Here is a 22,284-nt window from a genome sequence, read left to right as displayed (position 1 = left end):
TCCATCGAAGGGCCCTTCCGGGTCTCGATACGCTGCCAGCCGTGCTCCTTCTCGTCCTCGTGATGACTCCAGGTGTACGCAGACACCTCCTCGCGGTGACACCTTCGATATTCCCCCTCTTCGTTCTATAGTGCCCGTGCAGAACCCTCTGCCGCCGCCTCCAGTACTTTCTTTCAAAGGGAAGAACTCCAAAGGTGCTGTGCCGAGGATGAATCATCTAAAAATCCTCCTTTCAAAAGAAAAGCTTCCGAAGCTTTTGTTGGTTCGTCCGATCCCGCGGAAGAAGAGGAGGCTGTCCCGGTGATACGCAGCGTTTCGGTTAGCAAGAAGAAAGTCACGTTTAAGCACATTGACCTTGAAGTTTTCAAGGAAAAGCATGAGCTCCAAGCCTTCGAGGTTCGTTTCTATGCCCCTGAGGATGATATTACTTACGAGCTCATCTCGAAGTATCAGTTTGATGAGTTTCATCTGTTGACTACGGTTGGAGCCTTCGAGGCGGGTCTTATGCTGCCGTTGTATAAGTCTGGTGATTCCTTTTAATGATGTGTGGCTGGTCGCGAAGGCTCTTCCACCAATACTCATAGTCGTTCCGTGTCGCAATTATCGGGGAACTATCTCCGTGCACTGAGGGAATGTTATCTGCGGAGTAAGGGGGAGACGACGATGACATGTTACGTTCCAAATCCCGCTGAGAGGGAGTGGTATACTCCTGAAAACTTCAACAGCTCCTTTGGGGATTATGTCAATAGTAGGAACCGTAAACCGTGGAGTGTTAGTCTTCGTAACCTCGCTGCTCCTCGGGGAAATTCGTCTCTTAAGTGAGGTGAGCGATGCCAAACTGAAATACGTTCCAGGCACCGAGGGGTCGGCTCAGCGGAAACTTTTTCCTGCTCGTGAAAGGATCAAGCGTGACCATGATTATGAGTGGCATGCCACTGTTATTGAAATTGTTGGTCCTTGGGCGTATGGTTGGATTCCCGGTCCGCGCGGTTGGCGTCCTTCTGAGAGTAGCAGGCCTCGTGAATCTCCTCCTGCTCGTTATGGAGATTTCTGTCCCTGGCGTTTAAATTTCGAGGGCATGAACTTTCCTTATGCTCTCGACGTTGTTGATGGAGACGAGGAAGAGGGTTCTGGTGCTATACTTCCACCGAAGAGTGCCGCTACTACCAAGGTATGGTTATTGCAGATTCTGGCCGCGCCCCTCCTTTTTTGAAAATCAAACTTTGTGTATGAGGAAATAACTCTTTTTGTGGAATGTATTGGTTTGCAGGTGTCGAAAAAGAAAAAGATTGGGCCCAAGCAGTCTTCTACCATTGTGACGGGTGAGGCTGAGGTTCATGAAGAAGTTACCAGTCCAGTGAACGAAGAGTTTGCCGAGGATGAGGCAATGTCTGATGGGGAAGAACGCACTGATACTTCCCCTCCTGATGTCGAGGAAGAGGTTGGTGCGGGTTGTGATGGTGTTGATGGGGGAAATAATACCGCGGTGGCCGAGGGAAGTGTTACCGCGGAAATGTCTGCTCCTGCTGGTGATAACCCTGGTGGTCCGGAATTTATCGGAGGGGGGTGAGGCTGGGAAACTCTCCCCACCATTTCTCAAGAGTTCTCCTTTGACAGGATATATTCCGCAGGGGAACTCTTTGATGATGCCCTCGGTTTTCCCGAAGACTTTTCTTTGCTTTCCCCCAATGATGATTGGGATGTGCTCGGGGATTTTGGTAAGGAAAATGCTGCTGTTCAGAATGAGGGCGCGGATGATCACATTGCGCGTGGTGATGCCGAGACTTGTGCTGATGGGGAAATGACAGCAAAGGGGAAGTCTGTGGTTGACTCACCTTCCGAGGATTTCCCTCACTCGCTGATGTTTGAGGGTGAGGATGCCATAATGGATTGGCTCAAGAAAAAGAGTCTGTGTTTGTTCCCCATCCTGCCCCGGTGGTTGCTGGCGAGAAAGATTCTGATGCTTATACTCGTCGGATGATGGAACTATCTTCCGAGGCGCGTGTTGCCGAGATGTGGGGGAAAAGCTTGAGTGTTCCAGAGGCTACCCTCGTAGCGGACCCTCCATCTTCTGTTGCTGAAATGATGGCCATAGCCGATGGGTACCAATATGGTTTTCCCCAGCAGCGTGTCTTGGAGGTAAGTCCTCGTACATATCTCTTCGTGACACTCGAATCCTTCGGTGTAATAATGTTTCCGTTTGATGTGTAGATGATGAGGAGTGAGCATTGTAACCATGTGTTGTATCAATTCTTTAAAGCGAAATCTTTGAAGCTGGAGGCTAAGCTTCGTCACAGGGAAAAGGCATTATCTGCGGCTGAGGTGGAGATAGAAGAACTGAAGAATAGCCTTAAAGAGAAAGAAAGGCTGGGTGAAGCGGAGGCTGGTCTTCGTTCAGAGCTTGCCACCGTTCGCGCTGAGTTAGAGCAAACTCGCGGCAAAGTTTCAGCTTTCACAGGTTTAGTTCTTCTCCATCTTTTATCCCTCGTAATTCCTTTCTACTACTTTGTTGTTCTGTCTGAGTCTCCCCACCCTATCTTCAGTGGGTGGAGTCCCCGAGCTGATATGGCTTCGGAATGAAAGGGCACGACAAAAATCTCGTATCAAAGAGTTGGTCGAAAAAATTAAGAGCGAAGCCAAAAAGTGGGACGCTCGGGCTGAGGGATGGCGCGCAAGGCATGTTCAGATGGTTGATATGCAGAATCTGTATAACCATGACCGTATTTTGTTCAATGGTACGCTGTGGACACGTGAGAATCTGCGGGAATCCCGTGAGCGTACTTCGTTATTAGAGGCTAGAATACATCTTCTGGAAGAGGAATTACGAAAGGCTCGCTCCCTTCCGTTTCCGGGAATTAGGGAGAGTATGCTGTGTCTTACCAGAGAAAGGGACGATGCCAGAGCCGAGGTTGGGGCTCTCAGCAAATCCCTTGCGTCTCGCGCTGAAATAGCCCGCCAGGCTGAGTCTGAGAGAAATCTCGAAGTATGCATGTACAGACTTAACAAAGGGGTAACAGAGATAAACAACGAAGTCAACCATCTTCGTCACATGGATTCGATGAAGCAGGTAGAATTAGATGCAAGTCAATTTGCTCTCACCAACCTTCAACTAGATTATAAGAAACTATCCGAGGAATATGACTATCTTGACGAAGCGCGAGACGCGGTTGTTAATGAGTATGAAGAGGCTTCGGCTTGTGTCGAAGGTATAACCTCATTTCATCGAGTGTGATTATGTCTTTTCTGTGCTAACTCCCTTGTGTTGTCTTTTTCAGAGCTCGAGGGACAACTCCGCGCTGCAAATGAAAAATTTGAAAAGGCTCAATCTTCCTTAGTGCAGCAGGAAGGAAGACTAATTATTTTAAGAGTCTGGTGGCATCCCGCGAGGAGGCCGTTGGTGCTGCTTCTAAAGAAGTGAATCGTCTGTCCTCGTTGTTATCTCAAGCCCACCAGCGAACGACAGTTATTATGCATAAGGCTCGGTGTCAATTGGCGGAGGAGACAAACAAGATGCTGGAGAAGATTGAGCTTGGCCTTAAGACCGATCATGGCCTCGTCAAGAGCTATCCGCGTCGTCCTGTACCTGCCTCCTTGCCTGGCTCCTCGGGACCCTCTTCTGGTGGGAGCGTCCCTTCAACTCTTCGGAACAACCCTGCTGATGGGGCGGCATCTTCCAAGTAGAAACCACGGCATTAGCCTTCAGTTAGATTTTGCTAGTATTTTGTAAAGAGAATGTTTTTGATGTGTTTTTTCTTTGAATTGGCCTTGCCGCTCTTTGTAACCAACCCTTATGAAATGGATCATTCTTTTGGTATACCTGCAGTATCAGTTTGTTTTTTATTTTAAGCATTGTGAGGAAGGACATTAAAAACAAAAGAAGAATGTTTTAAGTGTTTGGGTGCGATACCGAAGGGAGGTACCTTCGTGATCGTCTTGAGACCTGTCACCCCGCTGGAACCCTGGGCCAGAGGATTCCCAGACGGTGGGGGCCGAGGCAACGTTCTAGGATATGGGGTTAAAATATTTACATACACCCATTCCGTCGACCCGTTGCCTTAAGATTGGTTGGGTATCTCTTTCTGCTGGGTGCCTTCCCCCTGGTCTTACACTCATAGACTGATGGGGGAGCCCTGAGAGATTGTAGATTAACTACTTTCCCCAATATTGATAGTTTATTACTCGATGTGCCGTATGTACAGGTGCTCGTCCCGCGGATCTGTTTGTTCATCCCGCGGAATTGCTTCGGAATTTGCAAAGAGTTTTTGATTGATAGATTGAGGTCTGCTAATCCTCGTCCAGAGATAGAAACAAGTAAAGCGGTTACGCTGCCTTCTTCTTCTGGTATTCTTCACGCAGATGCAAAGCTGCGTTGCTCCTATGGGTAGTACGGTTTGAGCCACTTAGCATTCCAAGGATGCCGGAGGACCTCGCCTTTCAGATTGCGAAGATAGTAGGAACCGTTTCCCGCAATGTCGTGTATTATAAAAGGTCCTCCCCATGTAGGTGCTAACTTTCCCCATTTCTTCTCTCGTTGATACTGTGGGATTGTTCTTAGCACATACTGCCCTTCTACAAAATTTCGAAGCTTTACCTTTTTGTTGTACTCCCTCGCTAGTCTTCGTTGATAATTTTCCATCTTCTGCAATGCTGCTTCCCTCCTTCCTTCCAGGTCGTCCAATCTCTCTAACATCATGTCTGTTGTGAGATTTTTCTCCCATGCTTCGGTCTTTGTGGTTGGCATGAGGATCTCTGTTGGGATGACTGCTTCAGCTCCATAAGTGAGGAGAAACGGGGATTCCCCAGTGGCAGATCTTCGTGTTGTCCTGTATGCCCATAACACATTGTGCAGCTGTTCACACCATCGCCCCTTATGTTCGTCTAATTGCTTTTTGAGGATAAGGGCGAGGGTCTTGTTAGTGGCTTCCGCTTGTCCGTTGCTTTGAGGGTATATGGGGGTGGATTTGTTCTTCCTTATTTTGAAAGTATCGAAGAGCATGTCTATATTTTTCCCCTGCAATTGCTTACCATTATCGGACACGATTTCCGCTGGTATGCCGAACCTGCAAATGATGTTTTGGAATATGAAAGTAAACACATCCACGTCTCTGATCCTGGTTAAGGCTTTAGCTTCCACCCATTTACTGAAGTAGTCCGTGGCTACTATCAAAAATCGTCTTTTCCCTGATCCTTCGATGAAAGGCCCGACGATATCTATGCCCCATTTTGCAAATGGCCACGGGCTATCTACAGAATTTAACGTTGTTGCTGGCGCGTGTATCTTTTTGGCGAAACGCTGACATTCTTCACATCGTCGGGACATTCTTGCGGCATCCTGTATCATTGTGGGCCAGTAATATCCTTGCATTTTTGCTTTGTCGGCTAGTGATCTCATGCCGCTATGATTCCCTGCGTCACCATAATGGATGTCGTTTAGAATTCGATGCCCCTCTTTCCTGGATAAGCAACGTAGTAACGGTCCGAGGAAGGATTTCTTGTACAGGACCCCATCCCGAAGATCATATCTTCCTACTTTGGAGAGTACTTTCCTGGCTTGTTTATGATCCGCGGGTAAGGTTCCATCTTCGAGAAACGCATGGATCACCATTCTCCAATCATCTTCGTTGCTGAAATCTTCGTCTTGATTTGCTCTTGACAGGATATCTTCTTCGTCAAAATCGTTATGGATGTCTTCTCCTACCTGATCTTCGATATTTTCTTCCACTGTATCTTGATTGGTAGCAAAGGAGAATTGCGATGCAATTGAAGGCTCGTATACCCTTGTTATTTTAATAGCTTCGATGCTTTTGTCCTTCAGCATGGATGATATATATGCTAGGGCATCCGCGTGCCTGAGATCCCTTCTGCATAAGTGCCGGAACTTGATGTTCGGAATTTGTGATGCCAATGTTTGGACCAAGGCCATGTAAGCTGAGAGGGTGTCGTCGTACACATTGTACTCGAGCCCTATTTGCCGTATGACAAGCTGCGAATCACTTGTCAGTCTTACATCGGTTACCCCCATCTCTATTATTAAGCGGAGGGCATGTACGACTGCCTCGTATTCGACGATGTTGTTAGTATGCTCTTTGAATTCTAACCTGAGTGCCTGTACGATCCTTTCTCCAGTTGGGGTGGTGATGACAATGCCTATTCCTGCCCCTTCCTTATTTTTGGAACCATCGACGAAGACTTCCCATTGTCTTTGACTCGCGGGTTCGAGGACATCAATTGGATCCTTGCTTTCTTCATCGGCTTCTGGTATTCCCTTAATCTCTTCGTCGTTGTCCAGGGGGAGGTCTGCTAAGAAATCCGCCAAAACTTGGGATTTTTGGGAATGTTGAATTTCATGAATGATGTTGAATTGGTCCAGGTGGGTGTTCCACTTGGCTATTCTGCCTACTTTTCCCGCGCTTTTGAGGACTGCTTCCAGTGGTGCTTTGCATGGGACGCGGATGAAGTGAGTTAGGAAATAGGTTCTCAGCTTTTGAGTAGCCCACACCAATGCCAGGATAAGTTGTTCGATCTTCGTGTAGTTCCTTTCCGCAGAATTGAGGGTCTTACTGACATAATAGATAGGTTGTTCTATCTTCGTATTGGTTTTGACCAACACTGCGCTAACTGCGTCTTCTGTCGCTGCTATGTACAATGCCAAAACCTCATCAGGATCAGGCTTCTGCAGGATTGGAATTGAAGCCAGGTGTTCTTTGATTTTTTGGAAGGCTTCTTCGCATTCTGCGGTCCATTCAAACTTACTTCCTTTTTTGAGAATATTGAAAAAATGTTTGCATTTGTCCGAGGATCGGGCAATAAATCTGCCCAAGGCTGCTATGGACCCATTGAGCTTCTGCACTTCTTTTAAATTCTTCGGGGATGGCATTTCTACTATGGCCTGAATCTTCGCTGGGTCTACCTCAATGCCCCTTTTTGTTACCAGATATCCGAGGAATTTCCCTGAGGTGACACCGAAAGTGCATTTTTCTGGATTTACTTTCATGTGATGTTTCCTCATTGCTTCGAAGATATCTCTCAGATCCTGGTGGTGATCTTTGCGCAGCTTACTTTTGACGAGCATGTCATCAACGTAGACTTCTAAGGTACTACCAATCCATGGCCTGAAGATAGCATCGACCATTCTTTGGTACGTTTCCCCTGCGTTTCGAAGTCCAAAGGGCATTCTAGTGTAGCAATAAAGGCCATGTGGGGTGTAGAATGCTGTGTGTAGTTGATCTTCTTCTGCCAGGGCTACTTGGTTGTAGCCAGAATATCCATCCATGAATGACAGCTCTTCGTATCCTTCTGCTTCAACCAGCTGATCTATGCTTGGCAGGGGATAGCTGTCCTTTGGACATGCCTTGTTGAGGTTAGTAAAATCGATGCATATCCTAACCCCTCCATTTTTCTTAGGAACGACGACCATGTTGGAGATCCATGTAGGGTACTTGACTTCCTTGATGAACCCTGCTTCTAGTAGTTTCCGAAGTTCTTTTTCCACTTCCTTATGATACTCCGGTGCAACTTTTCTTATTTTCTGCCTGAAAGGTGGCGTGCCTGGTTTGATGCGCAGCTCGTGTTGGATTATTTTCGGGTCAATCCCCGGCATATCTCCTAGCTTCCAGGCGAATACATCCGCATATTCTTTAAGTAATTTGGTTAAGGAATCTTCTCTTCTTTCGTCCATTATGGTCCCTACTTTGATCATCTTCGGGTTTTCTTCCGTTCCTATGTTGATTTCTTTTACGGGCTCTACTGATGTGAACACCGGCTTCGGATCCCCGAGGACTGGGACGTTATTTGATTGCTATTTGGTATGTTTCTGTCCTTCGTTGGCTGCTGAAGTACCTGTTTCTGTGTTTAGGACATTATCATCTTTTGTCAAACCCCTCCCCGTGGTTTCCTTGAGGAACAGGTCTATGGCCTTTTCTTTCGAGGCTTCTTTATTTTTAATTCTTCGGGTTTTTCACTGCTCTTCTTGTTCGCTGTTGATACGATCCTGAGTGGTTTGGCACTCTTTTGCAGAGACCCGATCTCCCTTGATTTCCATCACTCCCTCAGGTGTAGGGAATCTGAGATATTGGTAGTAAGTTTCCGCTACTCCTTTGAGTTTATGTAACCACTTTCGTCCAATAATGGCGTTATAGGGGGATGGGGCGTCAACCACGCTGAATCGTGTTTCTACTTTCATGGGTCCGGCGTTAGCCTGCAACACGATGTCTCCCACTGGCTTCGTGGGTGCTCCATTGAATCCGTAGATGGTGTAATAAGAGGTCATTAGCTGTTCATCATGGAGATTCATTCGTTTGAATGCGTCATAGAATAGAACGTTTACTGAGCTTCCCCCGTCTATGAGGATCTTTTTGAGGTTACATCCAGCCACTAGTAGTGTTAGGACCAAGGGATCGTTATGATCTTCCGTATCTTCTTCGATATCTTCAGCATCGAAGATAATAAGTGCGTCCATCCACTCTTCGTGTTTGTCCACCTCTACACCATCAATCTTATATAATTCGCAGTGGTCCTCGAACTTCTTCCGTAGCCTCTTTCCTATCTGCGCTGTAAGGGAGGGCCCCGCGGCTTCGGAACACGAGATGGTGTTGATTGTGCGGTTTCCCTCTGGAAGTTGGACTGGCTTGGTCCGTCTAGATATATCCTCGGCGACCTCCTTTCGTATGTAATGTTTGAGTTCGCCAGCATCAATCAGTATTTGGATCATTATTTTGAGGTTTTTGCATTTCTCGGTCTGGTGTCCATTGAAGCAGTGATATTCACAGTAATCTTTAGACTTCTCGGTTCTTGGGGGCTGTTTTCCCTTAGACCACGGCCACTCCAAATTTTCCCTTACTTTGATCTCTCGCAAGATCCGAGCATATCTAGCATTGAGCTTCGTGTAAACTTGATCTTCAAATTTTCGATCGTCTTTTCGTCGTTCATCTCTTCGTTCCTTCCTATCTTTGTGAGGCCGTTCCACTGAGCTATTTCTTTTGTCCCCATTGGTTTGTTCTGCGGAATTGGTACGGTGAGACCTCTGCGTGTGTGCCCTCGGGTTTTCATGCTGGATTTCTTCAAGACGAGCGTACTTTTCAATAATTATTCTAAGATCTCCTTCTGTCTTAGGCACGCTTCCATGAATCTCAACAAATAGTGGACTCATTCGGTCTAATCCCCACTTGTAGCAGTTGATACTTACTACTGGGTCCACACTCCCTATGGCTTGGCAGATCTTGTGCCATCTGTTAGTGTATTCCCTCGTGTTTTCCTTGTAGCCAATTGCCAGAGAAAAAAGCTTATCCATTCCAGTGTTGACATCTTTGTTGTACATGTATGTCCTCAGAAATTTCTCTGCGATTTGATCGTAGGAGTTGATGGAATCAGGTGGTAGGTTTTCAAACCAAGACAAAGCCGATCCCTTCAGACTTGACGGGAAATGTCTACAGAGGACGGCGTCGTTCTGACTCCATCGGGCTAGTATACGGTTATAATACCGGATATGTGCCGCGGGATCACTGGATCCGTCGTAGCATTCAAAAGTTGGGACAGGGCACTTTAACGGAATGGGAGTATTTGCCAGGCGATGAGTTAGGGGCGTGGAGTTAGCTTCTTTCATCACCTCTTCAAGCCTTCCTCCGCCTTGTCTGGCTTTTAACTGTTTGATTTCAGCCATCATATCATCACGCAGCTCCTTCATTGCGCGGTAATATCCCATGTTCTCATGCTCAGTTGAGCGTTTCTTTCTTCGATCTTCGTTGTCATAATAATCTAACTCTTCGGTGGCATATTCCGGATCTGATGTGCTGCTTCCCCTGGCGTCATTTGCTAGGATGACTCTTCGGTCACGATTGGGCTCTGGCGCTTTAGAATTTTCTTCGTCCAGTTGTTGGCTAGTCTTCGTGCTTCGGGCAATCTTATCTTTCAAGTCTTGGTTCTCCCTAGCCAGAAGAGCTACGACATCTGCATAGACCTACTGGCTCTTTTTCAATTCTTCGAGCTCTACCATCAGTCGGTGGGATTGGTTTGATCCCTGATTAGGAGTTCCGGCTGGTACCCCTACGGCCACAGTTCCCCCTTCGTCTACACCGTGTATTAAGGGTGGCTGAGGATCTGCTTCAATCGTTGATATCTCCAAGTTTGGTCCCCTCGGTTGAATTTCCGCCCGTGGTCCTAAAAGCACTGGTATGGTTTGATTCTGACCGTTGGTTGACGGCATTCCGAAGATTGGTGGATGTGCGGGCTGATGCGTCATGGATTCTGCTACCCCTTCTTTTTGTTGATGGAATTGGCTTGGGACCCAAGTCTTGTTAGCTTCTGTAGTCTGGGGAGCACAACAGTCTTCGTGGCTGCAGCTTTGAGGGCCGCGGATGCTATGGAGTTAGTGTTCATAGGTGAAGTGATTTCCGCAGCATCCTGCCTCTGAGCAGTTGTTTTAGCTTTGTCTCCTTTCTGCTTGCTTCGGGTCATGACCGAGGTAACCCTCGGTGTCTCCTTTGATGAGGCTTTGGTTTTTCCTGCCTCTAATATCTTCTCCATGTTTAATCCTTTCCTGCATAAGGAAATAAATAAGGAGAACCAAATATATCCACAAGGATAGGGTTAGCGTCATTCGTACCCGCAAGACTATTGGAATAGAATGAAATGAGTTGCCCAAGGGCCCTTAATAGAAGAGAAATGCAAAGATTTCATGGGTCTATTTTTTGAAATACAAATCTTTTAATAAACGATCATGAATCTTGTTTTCAGACTAATTTTGAAAAAGAACTCTTGAAAAGGCAGATCTGTCACGAGGACTCACGAATCTGGATTATTAAGTGTTAGTTGGAGAAAACACCTCACGTGCAAATCGGTGATAGATAGCCGCGGGTTTGTCTGCTTTGAAATGGTGTTTGTGAAAATGAAGAACATGAACCCAAAAAATAAAAAAGGTTTTGAAGACACGCTGAACCCAAAAAAGGGCACAACCATAGTACGTGTTCTAGGTGAAATCACAGGATAAGATAAATCTTTTACCGGGACAGAGTCCCTGTTTCTAGCGCCAGATTGTGAATACGTAAATCACGAAGGCATCTAGATGTTCACAAACAATGTTCGCATTCTATACACATGCTCGCACTGATGAGACGATTGTATTGATTCCTTGGCTCAAAACCTTCGGGTTTATCATTGCCTCGTCTAATATCATCACCAGAGGCGTTCACATAGAGGAAGATAAAGAAAACGAAGTGTAAAAGCAATACTCGTGGAGTATGAATTGGATGTAAAGTGCTGAAATGTAAATAAGACTGGGATTTACGTGGTTCAGCACTAAGGCCTACATCCACGGGGTTGTCGTTTTCACTATGCATTTGATGATTACAGAGGTAGTCGAATGACTTTGGAGTTTACATAGGTCTGCGAATTTTAAAAGGTAAACTTACACTAACAATTCTTCTCTCTCGACTTCTCTCTAAACCTCCCTCTCTTTTTCCATCCCCTCTCTCTTGGTGGAGAGGGGGTATTTATAAGGTTAGAGTGTGGGACCCGTTTCTGAGAGCCGTTGGAACCTTATCTTCTTGTGCTTTGTGTCCATCACGCAGAGGTCTTCGTTCATTGCTTGATCACGCAGAGTCATCCTCGTTCGTTTCACGGGTTGATCGACACGTACACTGCTCAGAGTGTTTAATGCGAGTAGTTGAGACGCATGCTCGTATCAGACAAGTGTCTTCTGCCCCTGTCACGTCCATGTCAGTCAACCTTCTCTTCACCGTTGATCTTGGCTTCTTTTGGGGATGAGATAAAGCAACTCTTCGGGAGTTATTTGGTGCTCCGCAGTACACCGTGATTTTGGTACATCCTTTAACTTCTACCCTTGGATTTGTTCGGGCGAAGATCCGACGTCGACTGAATGGGCTTCTTAGCTGTGGGCGTGTGTCATCATGTTTTTATGACTTGGTCCGCATGCTCTCAACGTGTCTTCTTACATACACGTGTTTGATGATGAAATATGTATACACAGATCCCACAAATGTTCCACAATCACAAATGGAAGAATAATTTGAAGTTATAAAATCTTCTCCAAATTTGTTTGCACCAAAGGCACCATGTGCATGCAAGTAAAGAATGCAATATAATAAGTCAACAATATATATTCTTACCAAAATTAACAAAGGTCTTAGTGGCGTGAGCAGGTAACATGATGTCGACATCATTTTGAAGACACCTTGGATTGAAAGAGTATAATATGGGGGGCCTTATATGTTCACGGGGGAGCTGGAGTTTGGGGAGATTGGTGCGAGTGGTGATCTTTTGTCCTGTCTTTGTATTCATTTTGATCTTTACACCTATCATTCTTGTAATTGAAAGTGAGCAAACCGGAAGTTGGATATAAAATACGCAAACTCTGTAAGTCCATTTGAGTTGAATAAAAATGAATTCCGTTAATTCTTTTGCATTATTACTTTCAGTTATGAGTACCTAAATTATTTTTCTAGGATTAGAGAGGAAACATATTATGTATGCTAGAGTGTTTTAGATTATTTTCTATGCTATCGTTTCTCCATGGCCCTTGTATTCTTGTGTAGTAACGATAATAATTAATCTTTACGTATCCTAATGCTTGACTAATGAGTTATATATCTATTACAGAGACCAGCATATCAGTGAAGAAAATTATTAGTCATTTAAGAATTTTTATTGATTTAAACGATTTATTTTCCGAGACGTACTTTGTGTCCTAAATAGTTTTGAGATTTCCGGAGAAATTTTAGAAAATTATTTAACATTCTAATATACATAATAGCGGTGGAATCTCGAAATCCTGGATTTTCGCCCTATTTGAATACAAAATCACCATATCAATCTTTTGGTCTATTTTAGCAAATCTTGTTTAGTATTTCTTCTTTCCTTCATTAGTCCTAAAACTAAATCTTTGAAGAGTCCGAGAATCGAATCCATTTCTTACCACTTGTAAAAACTACATCACCACCCCCTACAACTCGCACACGTGGCATTAATTCCAATATTATGAATGAAAAATGAATACTCAAGTCAAGATATGGATTTTTAAAAATTATAACGGGAGGTCCGAACTCATGACCTATTGTGTCATAAGAGTGGCCTCTAACCAGTGTTCCACCTTGGTTGGAATTAATAGAAAAAATAAGTCAACGGTGGTGGTTTGTTCAACTTAAATATCATAATTGCTTTATTAATTAGTGTTTCACTAATTGCACATAATAAATATTCTATTCATTATAGAGTGTTCTTTAATTAGTGTTTTACTAATTGCTCATAATAAATGACTAATCATTTTTTAATTATAAATGTTTTCTTAATTAATTAAAATATTTATTTCTATTAATAAGTAATTTTGATAAATAATATCAATAAACATTTTTGGCGACAATGAGTAGTAGAATAGGTGGAGGCCGAAAGATTAGTGGTGGTTAAGGGCGGAGCCAAGCACAATTATATTTATTTTTGTTCTTTTATCGTAAAATGGGATACAAAGTCCATTTTTCACATGTATCCAACTTGCCAAGAATTTTTTCTCCCTCTTTCCTCAAAATCCTGGCTCCTCCCCTGGTTTATGGTGGAAGAAGTGGCGACGGTGAGTAGTGATGGAAAATATTAATTTTATGTTGTCGCTACAACATCGATAACATCGTAGTGTGGAAGATGTGGTTGGTTATATTTTACACTTTTGATAAATGAATGTACCATATATTTCATGGATGATATCATACAAGACAATATTTTCATGATCGTAGTTGGATCACCTAAATGGTACCCCCGTTATCTTTGGTACTATATCGTATAAATCATGATTTTTTAATGTTAAAATAAAATTGATTGCAATACAAAAAAGAATATATACACGGAAAAAAAATAATGAAACTAATCAATTGACGGCATTTTATTCAATCTAAACCTCATACATGGCATTTGTGATTGAAAATTAGAATTGCGTCCAACAACCTACATGGGATGGGCGGCAGTGATGGTGGCAGTGGTGGAGTCAAAAATTGAAATTGAGGAGGCCTATTTTTTTTAAAAAAGAAACATGTAAACTTTGGTGTACTAAACCATAAATATATATGGACAAAGTACTATTTATAAAATAAACTAAAAAATTTATGTAGTTATTAAAAATTTAAGGGGTTAGAGCCAGGTTAGTCAACCTTTGGCTCTGCCACTAGGTGGTGGTGGATAAAAAAATGGATTCATATGGTTTTATGGTGGTGGCGGGTATTGGTGAACAAAAACATATTATGCTAATTTCTTAACGCCACAAAATATGTAACGTTATATTATAAAATATAAAACGTGGTTGTTCATTCTAATGTTAAAATAAACTCGATAAAACACATGTCCATTTAAAAAAATTAGTGCAATCAATTGCCATGTTATGTAATAACTAAACGAACGACACGAATCAAGATCAGAACATATGAAATTATTTATTATCGATTTTTCTATGTAAAGAGTGGTCATGATTTGTCCTTGGCAAAGATAAATTAACAGCTGGGGTTTGTTCAACTTAACCATTTTTAAATGTTTTATTAATTAGTGTCTCATTGATTGTTCATAATGATTAATTAAATTTCTATTATAAATGTCCCTTTAATAATCTAACATAAATACATAATTTTACTAAAAACTATATTAATTCTAATGGTGGTAGTGGAAGTAGGGTTAGTATAAACGGTGGCGGGTGTTTGTGAATGGTGGAGGCGGTAACATTACTATTAATGGAAGAAATAGTGGCAGTGGATGGTTTTTATGGTGGTAGGTGTTGGTAATAGTAGTGGATAATAATAGTTTTTGTTTTTTAGTGAGTTTTATTGACTGAGTAAAACAAAAATCTTCACAAAACATGCAACACTGTATTGTGAAATATGTAATTGGTTGTTTTTAGCACGATTGATAAGGACAAAAACCAAATATTTCGAGGATGATACCGGAACGTATAATACAATATGATCATGACTGTTGGATCACCGAAACGGTATCCGTATTATATAAAGGAAATTGGTGTACCCGCGTAAGAGAACATTATTGCTCTCTCAAGTACTATTGCATTCTTTTTCCTGAAAGACCATCAATGTCGAGTTGTTTCACGACAACTACCTACAAAGACAACAACTTTCACTAAATTCCCGATATAAAACCTTATTGATCGGGAAAATGTATTTGCATTCTAAAATATTTGTTTGAAAATTATGTTTGTTCATCAAAATCATCATAAAAAACTCTAAATCATAAACCTAAATTTCGCCTCCGATGTTTATAGAATATTTTTTATATTTTACATTCTCAAATCATGCGACCTATTGATTACAAATCAGCAATATGAATTTACGGATCAATATGTATAGGTTTCATTCACTGGATTAGAAGGTATAGTATATACAGATGGTTAGATCACACAAAGCAGAAAATGACTGAGAATACTTCAATAATTTGGTCAAGAAATAAAGTCAAAAATTTAATATTAACTTTCTATAGGACTAATTGGATCGGCTTCTATAGGAGCCGACTAAAATATGGATTAATAATAATTTCCACGTAAGACAATTGCAAAATATAGTTTAGCTAACTCTGCCTATGTAAAGAATGGTCAAGATTTGTCCTTCCTCAATTGCTATGTTATGTGAGAAGAAGGTGATATCTAAGATTGAGGTACAATTCAAATCTATTAGATTAGTACCATTTATAACTGGACGCCTTGAAAAAAAATTGACGTGTTGTTATTATTATTACATGTAAGGGATACATTGACCACACTTGTGCAAATAGCTCACTTCGCAAATGATTGGTGTTGCATGTACTGTCTAGAATGCAACGAGGAATTTGAGGAAACAAGGCACTAGAAGCAGTGTCCGGAGTATTTTGGATATAATAACTTAGACCCGATATAATACTTATGTTCTTTTTTTTGTAGTTTTTAAGAAAAATGAATATTGCAAATACATAACATCAACAAAAATTAGACAGATTGCGTTTGATAATAATGGCTACTGATGGTACGGAAACGGAAAAAGAAAGGAATTGATGTAGAAGAATTGTTGGGATATACAACGTATTACTTGATACGAATGAAAGAAGTATAACTATTTCGATTCTGAAATCACATAAAGTTCACAGTAGAAGATGACATCAAGTTTAAAGTTAGTAACAAACATAATATGGCTAACTAAAATGTTAAAAACAAACAAGATATATAAACTTAGAAAGCCGTGGGACTTGAAGAGTCCAATTTATAAAACTACAATCTTAGAAAGCAACGATCCACAATACCATAATTTTTTTTTTATAAATATTCAACGTAGAAGATGTCAACTTTTGGTAAAGGATCTATTGGCAACCTATTAATTTGAAATAGGATCATGGAGTACAATATGTGTTCAAGGTTCTTTATGAGGTAATGTGTCGCCAGATTGTATTCCAAGTGAAGGTAGGAACATATAGAAGTGACAAAATGTCCAAGACTTTTGAAGTTATCAAATCTTTCGTTAAGACGAACTGCTGGGCACAATACTTTGTTGAATATTTAATGGCAGAGGTTCGCATATATACAATCCCTTCGAAAAGGTAATGGGTACACATTTTAAACATTGTCATCTAATGGGTGTTGAAAAATTACTGGAAAATCATCACATTGGAGAGTTTGTATCATATGTACGATGCAAAAAAAAATGTTATTATCTGCCTATTTGGAGGATCGACAACATGACCATGATAAATGAGTCAGCTGGAGCGAAATAGGAGCATGAGGAGACTTTTATGGACGATATTGATTAGTTGATTTCACTGAGATGAGTGCTGCTGACGACATATTTCTAAAAAATATTTAAACTTCCATGTTCATGTAGAGCATTATCTCATTATAAGCAATAAACCTAAATAAAAAAGTGTCTGCAAGTTAAGATTATATTTCTTTCGTTTGAGCAAATCTCCGGCGGTAAAATATTAAAGGAAAAAAAACAAGAAAAAAAGAGAGGAAAATCCCAACTATTTTTATGACAAATCCATATTAAATCATAAGGAGTTGATAAGTATTCGAGACACAAATTATACGATATGTTAAAAATGAATCAACATCATGGCCCGTGCCGTTACGGCACGGGTTAAGGGCTAGTATCTATTACATAACATGACATCTCAGTGTTTTTTTTTAATTGTCATGTACTTTAACCGAGTTTATTTTAGAAATAAGACAATCAACCGCATTTCTAATTTATATTGTTACCCTTTTATAGCGACACATAATTAACATAGTCAATTACTACTCACCAATACCAACCAGCACCACAAAACCACCAGATATCACTTCTTGCTCCACTACTGCCACTGCCCATCCCTCGTAGAATATTGAACGCACTTCTAAATTTTGATCCCAGACGTCATGTATGAAGTTTATGTTGAGAAAACTTAGGTCTCAATTAATTTATTCAACTATATGTTTTTTGTTAACACTAAAAACCATGCGTACGAACGGTTAACAGAGATAGCAGTGGTACCATTTGATCCAACGATCATGATCATTTTGTCTTATATGATTTGGTATCATCCCCGAAATATTTGTTATCCCCTATATTAATCGTGTCAAAAACAACCAACTATATTTTTCATAATATAATGTTAACCATCATGTAAAATTTCTTAATTTTTTTTTATTATTTTGATTTAAAAAGAAAAAACCAATACCACCACCATTAAAACCATCCAGCGCCACTACTTCTTCCACCAAAACTAATGTTACCGCCTCCTACTAACACCCACCACCGCTTCGACCACCTACTACTTTTTGTATTACCACTGCCACCACTAATATCTATCGAAATAATTTTTATCAAAATTATTTATTGATGGAAATATGTATTAATATATTAATTAAGGGACATAAATGATGTAAAATCAATAAATCATTTAATATGAAAAATTAATGAGACACCAATTAATAGAACACTTATACTAATTAATATTTAAGTTGAACAAACTATGACCGTAGATTTATCTCCTCTCTAGATAAATATGGACCACCACTTACATATGCAAACTTAGTCAAACTGTGTTATGTATTCTTAATCTATATTATAAGGGAAAATGGTGTTTTTCCACATCGACGGTCGTCATATTTTGGATATGTAAAGAAAGGCCTATATCAAGCCAATATTATGTGTTTGCTATGTCCTCTCCGGTTTCTCATGTTGGACGGAGATCCACAGTTTAGCCACATAAACGATGGTCCCGATTCACCGACTAAATATACCCTATCAACATTTACACACTCCTCTCGAACACCCCTCATCTCTTACTCTTTCCAGTACTCTTCTTCCGTTACTTTTGAAATTCATTTCAATTTTTCTTTCATTCAATGTCATAGGCGTTACGTTCAGGTAGTGAACGTCTAATCAGAAACTCTTTTATGAACCGAAAAACAAAAACAATGTTGATTCAGATCATTTTAAAAGGTATTTTCCACGCTGATTTTGGCTGTTCCCCAGTTCTAAACTTGATTTTTCTTTTGTTCATCATAGGGTTTTTTACCTAATCTTCGATAACTCTCGGTAGAAAGTGCAGAAGATTTGGGTTTGTAAGTACCTATTTACCAAGATGAATCTGATTTTTCTTTGGTTAATCATGGGGTTTCTATTCATTGTTATTTATGTTTATCACTTGAAATCAGTGTTGAATTTCCTCTCCATTCACTGTAGGCGTAGCTCTACCAGTTTCAAGGTACTTAGTGCAACCAAACAAGAAATCAATTTAATAACCAAAATCCCTTTCGGACGCCAGTCCATTGCACAACTCCATTATCCCAGGTTGGTTTCTTTAATTGTTGTTGTTTTTTCCCAATTTTTTTGATCGACATTTGTATTTTTATAATCTTGGTAATGTTTTGGTCTTTGTCGGTTGAATCGGCTTTTGTCCTTACGTCTCCAAAAGATCATGTCTCACTATTATTTTTGTTCATTGTAATTCCAAGTTTTTTCATCCCCCTAATTTTTCCCCAACTTTCAAACGCAATATTATTGCTCTTCCCCGTGTACTCTTACTCTCTTTGTCCTTACTAATGCAGGAAGTTACTCTTACTCTCTTTGTGATTTTTTCACTTTAGCTTTGATTTGGTAAAATTCCCATGCTTATTTAACTATAGTTTTCACATGAAATGATCAATATTTTCCGTATGATAGGTATACCGTATAGGCGAATAACAATGTTTGTTGTGGGAGTCAACAAGAAGGAATTCAAATCATACATTGAAACTGTGTCTAATGCCAACTGCACCGCTAACTGCCTTCCTCCTTTTGCCGAAGTTATCGATGGAAAATACAAAATTATTGAAGGACTTAGGAATGCCACTCATTCCATCACTGCCACCCAGATGGCTGTTGATGGACCATCCAGCAAGAACTACAAAGTGGAGAAGCTGCTTTATAGTTCATTCAACATAATTCCCAACAGCACAAAAGTTGCCAAGGTAACCTAACATCCACTATTTGTATATTTTGTGTAGACTAACTGTTTAACATTAATTAGTCATGGATTGTTTTACATAAACTAGATCTTGCATTTTTTTTCTACAATAGTTTGGATTTTAAAGTTGGTGATAACTGTTTATGCTTCACTAGCAGTTGCAGCAATGCATAGCAAAAACATCTAACCTTCTGTGCATGTTTGCACAAGAATTCGTAAAGGATGCTCTATCAGTAAAATGGGAAGAAACATCACCCACTGTAACAAACTAGGAACTCTCATAGAAAAATTTGGGTGGAATTGTTACTACAATGATCATCATTTCCATAATAGTTGAAGCAATACAATTTTCGACATCGTTATCGCCTTTCGCTTGATGAACATATGCATACTGCAGGATGCGTGATGGAATGTTCAAGAGTGAATGTCACTATCTTGGTTGCAATGTCTGTTGTACTAAAGGAGTGGAAGAGGAATCTTATATTTGGTACATCAAGTGTAGAGCTTGAGTTCCCAAAGTAGTACCCAGGTAACACATAATGTATTACAACAATAATTTGTAAAACCTTTTCACTCTCTTATCCTAATTTTAAAATATTCACACTTCCCTTATGATGCATGTGCTAAGAACCTGATTCCCCCAAGACCGCACCGAGATTACTATTATATTTGGTACCTTTGACCATGAGGCTGAAACTATTGTCGTCCGCCCAGCAGTGGACATGGTTTTCCTGTCAGAGGTACACTACACACTAACATGAGTTCCCATATGTATTGTTGTCTTTTCCCTCTATCACTGACCTGTGTGTAGTGAGATTGGTTAATACATGGTTTGTTAGATACCTTACTGCTGATTGATTATCAATTTGCAGAAAATGGAACATAGAATAAGGGAGGCCCCGTCTTTGTATCTTTGGGGAAGATTATAAATGTCTAAGTTGATTATCAGATAGTTAGGCATTCCTTTAAGACATGTCCAAATGTTACTCAAAAATTCATCAGCACCAAGATCCTTCTACCTCTTCTTTTCCTCGTATAGTCAGAGATTAGACTACATATTATCCCAAGCCTCAGAAAAATTACAACAAATTTTCATGTAGACACATCCCCATGGCATAGGAAGAGAAATACTGGATGCCAAAAACTGGCCTCTGGATTTTCTGGAATTGGATAGAGTGGCAGTAGGAATGGTTTATTTGTTGATACTCTTTTCTCTCACTTTCTTTCAGGTATAGGTTAGTTGTGCCTGCTATTCTTATTTCATTTTAATTTTTACGGAAAAATTTACAGAACATTTATTTTCCCCTTGATTTAGAAATGTATATGTAATTTATCACATTACCGTTGGGGAGGTTGTCTTAGGATATATTGAGTATGTCCATTTTACGTACTGCTTTCTTTTATGTGTTTATGCATAATCTCAACTGCCTTTTCCATTCTATTATAACAGTTTTAAACTTCAATTTTTTGTGTATTGTCTGCTCATCTCATCTGACGGCTATAGATATCCTAGCAACTTAAAAAGCCTCTTTATATTTTAGATAGAAATATCTTCTTGGGAAATGAGCAGTTACTAACACATCAGTTTTGTTTGTAATACTTTTGATGTTATATTATTTGGATTTCTCAATAAAGTGATGTCGGATATATCACATGGCAGGTCCTGCGGTAATTGTTGGATGAATCTATGATTTCTTATCAGCACAGAGATTTGTAATAAAATTGAAGAGAGGATTTACTAAGATTTTAAATCTTTTGGATGTGTTGTACCGGAAATAATCACCGTTTTTCAATGTTTTTTTAAAATTGTTTTGTGTTTCTCCTTGGATTTTGGTTATTATATGAAGTTTACATCCAGCTTCCTGTAGATATTATGTTGCTAAATATTGATTTTATTCGTGGTTAAATAGCCCAAGGAGCCGTCAAACTATTTGCTCAGTAACACTGAATTGGTGTCTCCAAAAGGGAATTTTACTGAGTAGGATTATAGAACCATTATTAGATGAAACTGTAAACTCATTAAGTGATCAACTTTTCCTGTTAAAGAGAACATATGGTCACTGGATTGTTTCACATATAGAATTGTTGAAGAGTCCTGCACTATTTTCCTTCACGGGATGCTTGCCATTGCCTAGCTCTACCTCACAAAAGGAACCAAAATCCCCACAAAAAAATAGTCATTAATCGTCGTATTAACCCCCACATACGAGACTGGGTTGTAAGGTTTAAATTCACTAACTGTGTTATTATTACGTACACAGTTTTGTAAAGTTATGTCGGAAACTTGAAGGACTGGAAACTATGTTTATGCTATTCCTGCAAACGATATGTGTGTATCGTTTCCATCTAAAGTTGATGGCAATACTACTCAGAAGCAAATATGTACGTATCATTTCTCATTACATAGTGTTTGGCTAGGCCCGCTAGGGTATTACCTTTTCCATGAGAAGTTTTAAACTTCAATTCTTATGATACATTAAGCATCTTCGACCATTCAGTTAGCTTTCTTATTTGGTTTCACTATGGCTAATTAGTATATTTACAGATCAGAAATGTCATGGACATTACACTCACTTTAAATGAGTATCCTTCTAATGCTCGAGTGATTTGATACCGACTTCTTCATCCAATACATAAATATATTCAAGTAGAACTTGAGGCACATGGTGGCGAGTCCTTGGGGTAGTGTAATTGGTGCTTTCAGTTTCCGTCACATGTTGCAAACTGAAGGTTCTTTTAATTGTACACAAGAGGACTTAATACCAGTTACTCTAAACATGGCAAATGTTGGCTTCTAACATATTCGAGTTGTCCCTGTCAGTGTGTATTTTAAGG

The 22,284-nt window shown here is 40.4% G+C and overlaps 1 protein-coding gene across 8 annotated transcripts; it reads left to right on the top strand.

Annotated features, from left to right (window-relative positions):
- The first annotated feature begins 18,273 nt into the window (after positions 1-18,273).
- Positions 18,274-21,306, top strand: LOC113273791 (glyceraldehyde-3-phosphate dehydrogenase 3, cytosolic-like). Of its 8 annotated transcripts, XR_003322605.1 has the most exons (7): positions 18,274-18,368; positions 18,510-18,565; positions 18,687-18,794; positions 19,167-19,453; positions 19,847-19,978; positions 20,078-20,189; positions 21,110-21,306. XR_003322605.1 is itself a non-coding variant. In XM_026523398.1 (3 exons), the coding sequence occupies exons 1-3, from the start codon at positions 18,398-18,400 to the stop codon at positions 21,119-21,121; spliced, it is 345 nt and encodes a 114-aa protein (XP_026379183.1). In that variant the 5' UTR covers positions 18,282-18,397; the 3' UTR covers positions 21,122-21,306. The 8 variants fall into 8 exon arrangements, 2 of the variants coding, with proteins under 2 accessions (XP_026379183.1, XP_026379184.1); XR_003322604.1 differs by lacking the exon at positions 20,078-20,189; XR_003322607.1 differs by lacking the exon at positions 20,078-20,189 and having other exon boundaries at positions 18,510-18,569.
- Positions 21,307-22,284: the final 978 nt, after the last annotated feature.

Source organism: Papaver somniferum, chromosome 4 (assembly GCF_003573695.1).
Source record: "Papaver somniferum cultivar HN1 chromosome 4, ASM357369v1, whole genome shotgun sequence".
NCBI classification, from domain to species: Eukaryota; Viridiplantae; Streptophyta; class Magnoliopsida; order Ranunculales; family Papaveraceae; genus Papaver; species Papaver somniferum.
Note: the sequence above shows the minus strand (reverse complement) of the source record. Positions and strands in the feature narration are given on the sequence as shown.

Bases quoted from the DNA above. Each gene is read 5' to 3' on its own strand.
- LOC113273791 (XM_026523398.1), top strand. From the start codon at position 18,398: ATGAACCGAAAAACAAAAACAATGTTGATTCAGATCATTTTAAAAG. The intron at 18,444-19,166 runs GTATTTTCCACG...TCCGTATGATAG, and splicing joins GATTCAGATCATTTTAAAAG to GTATACCGTATAGGCGAATA.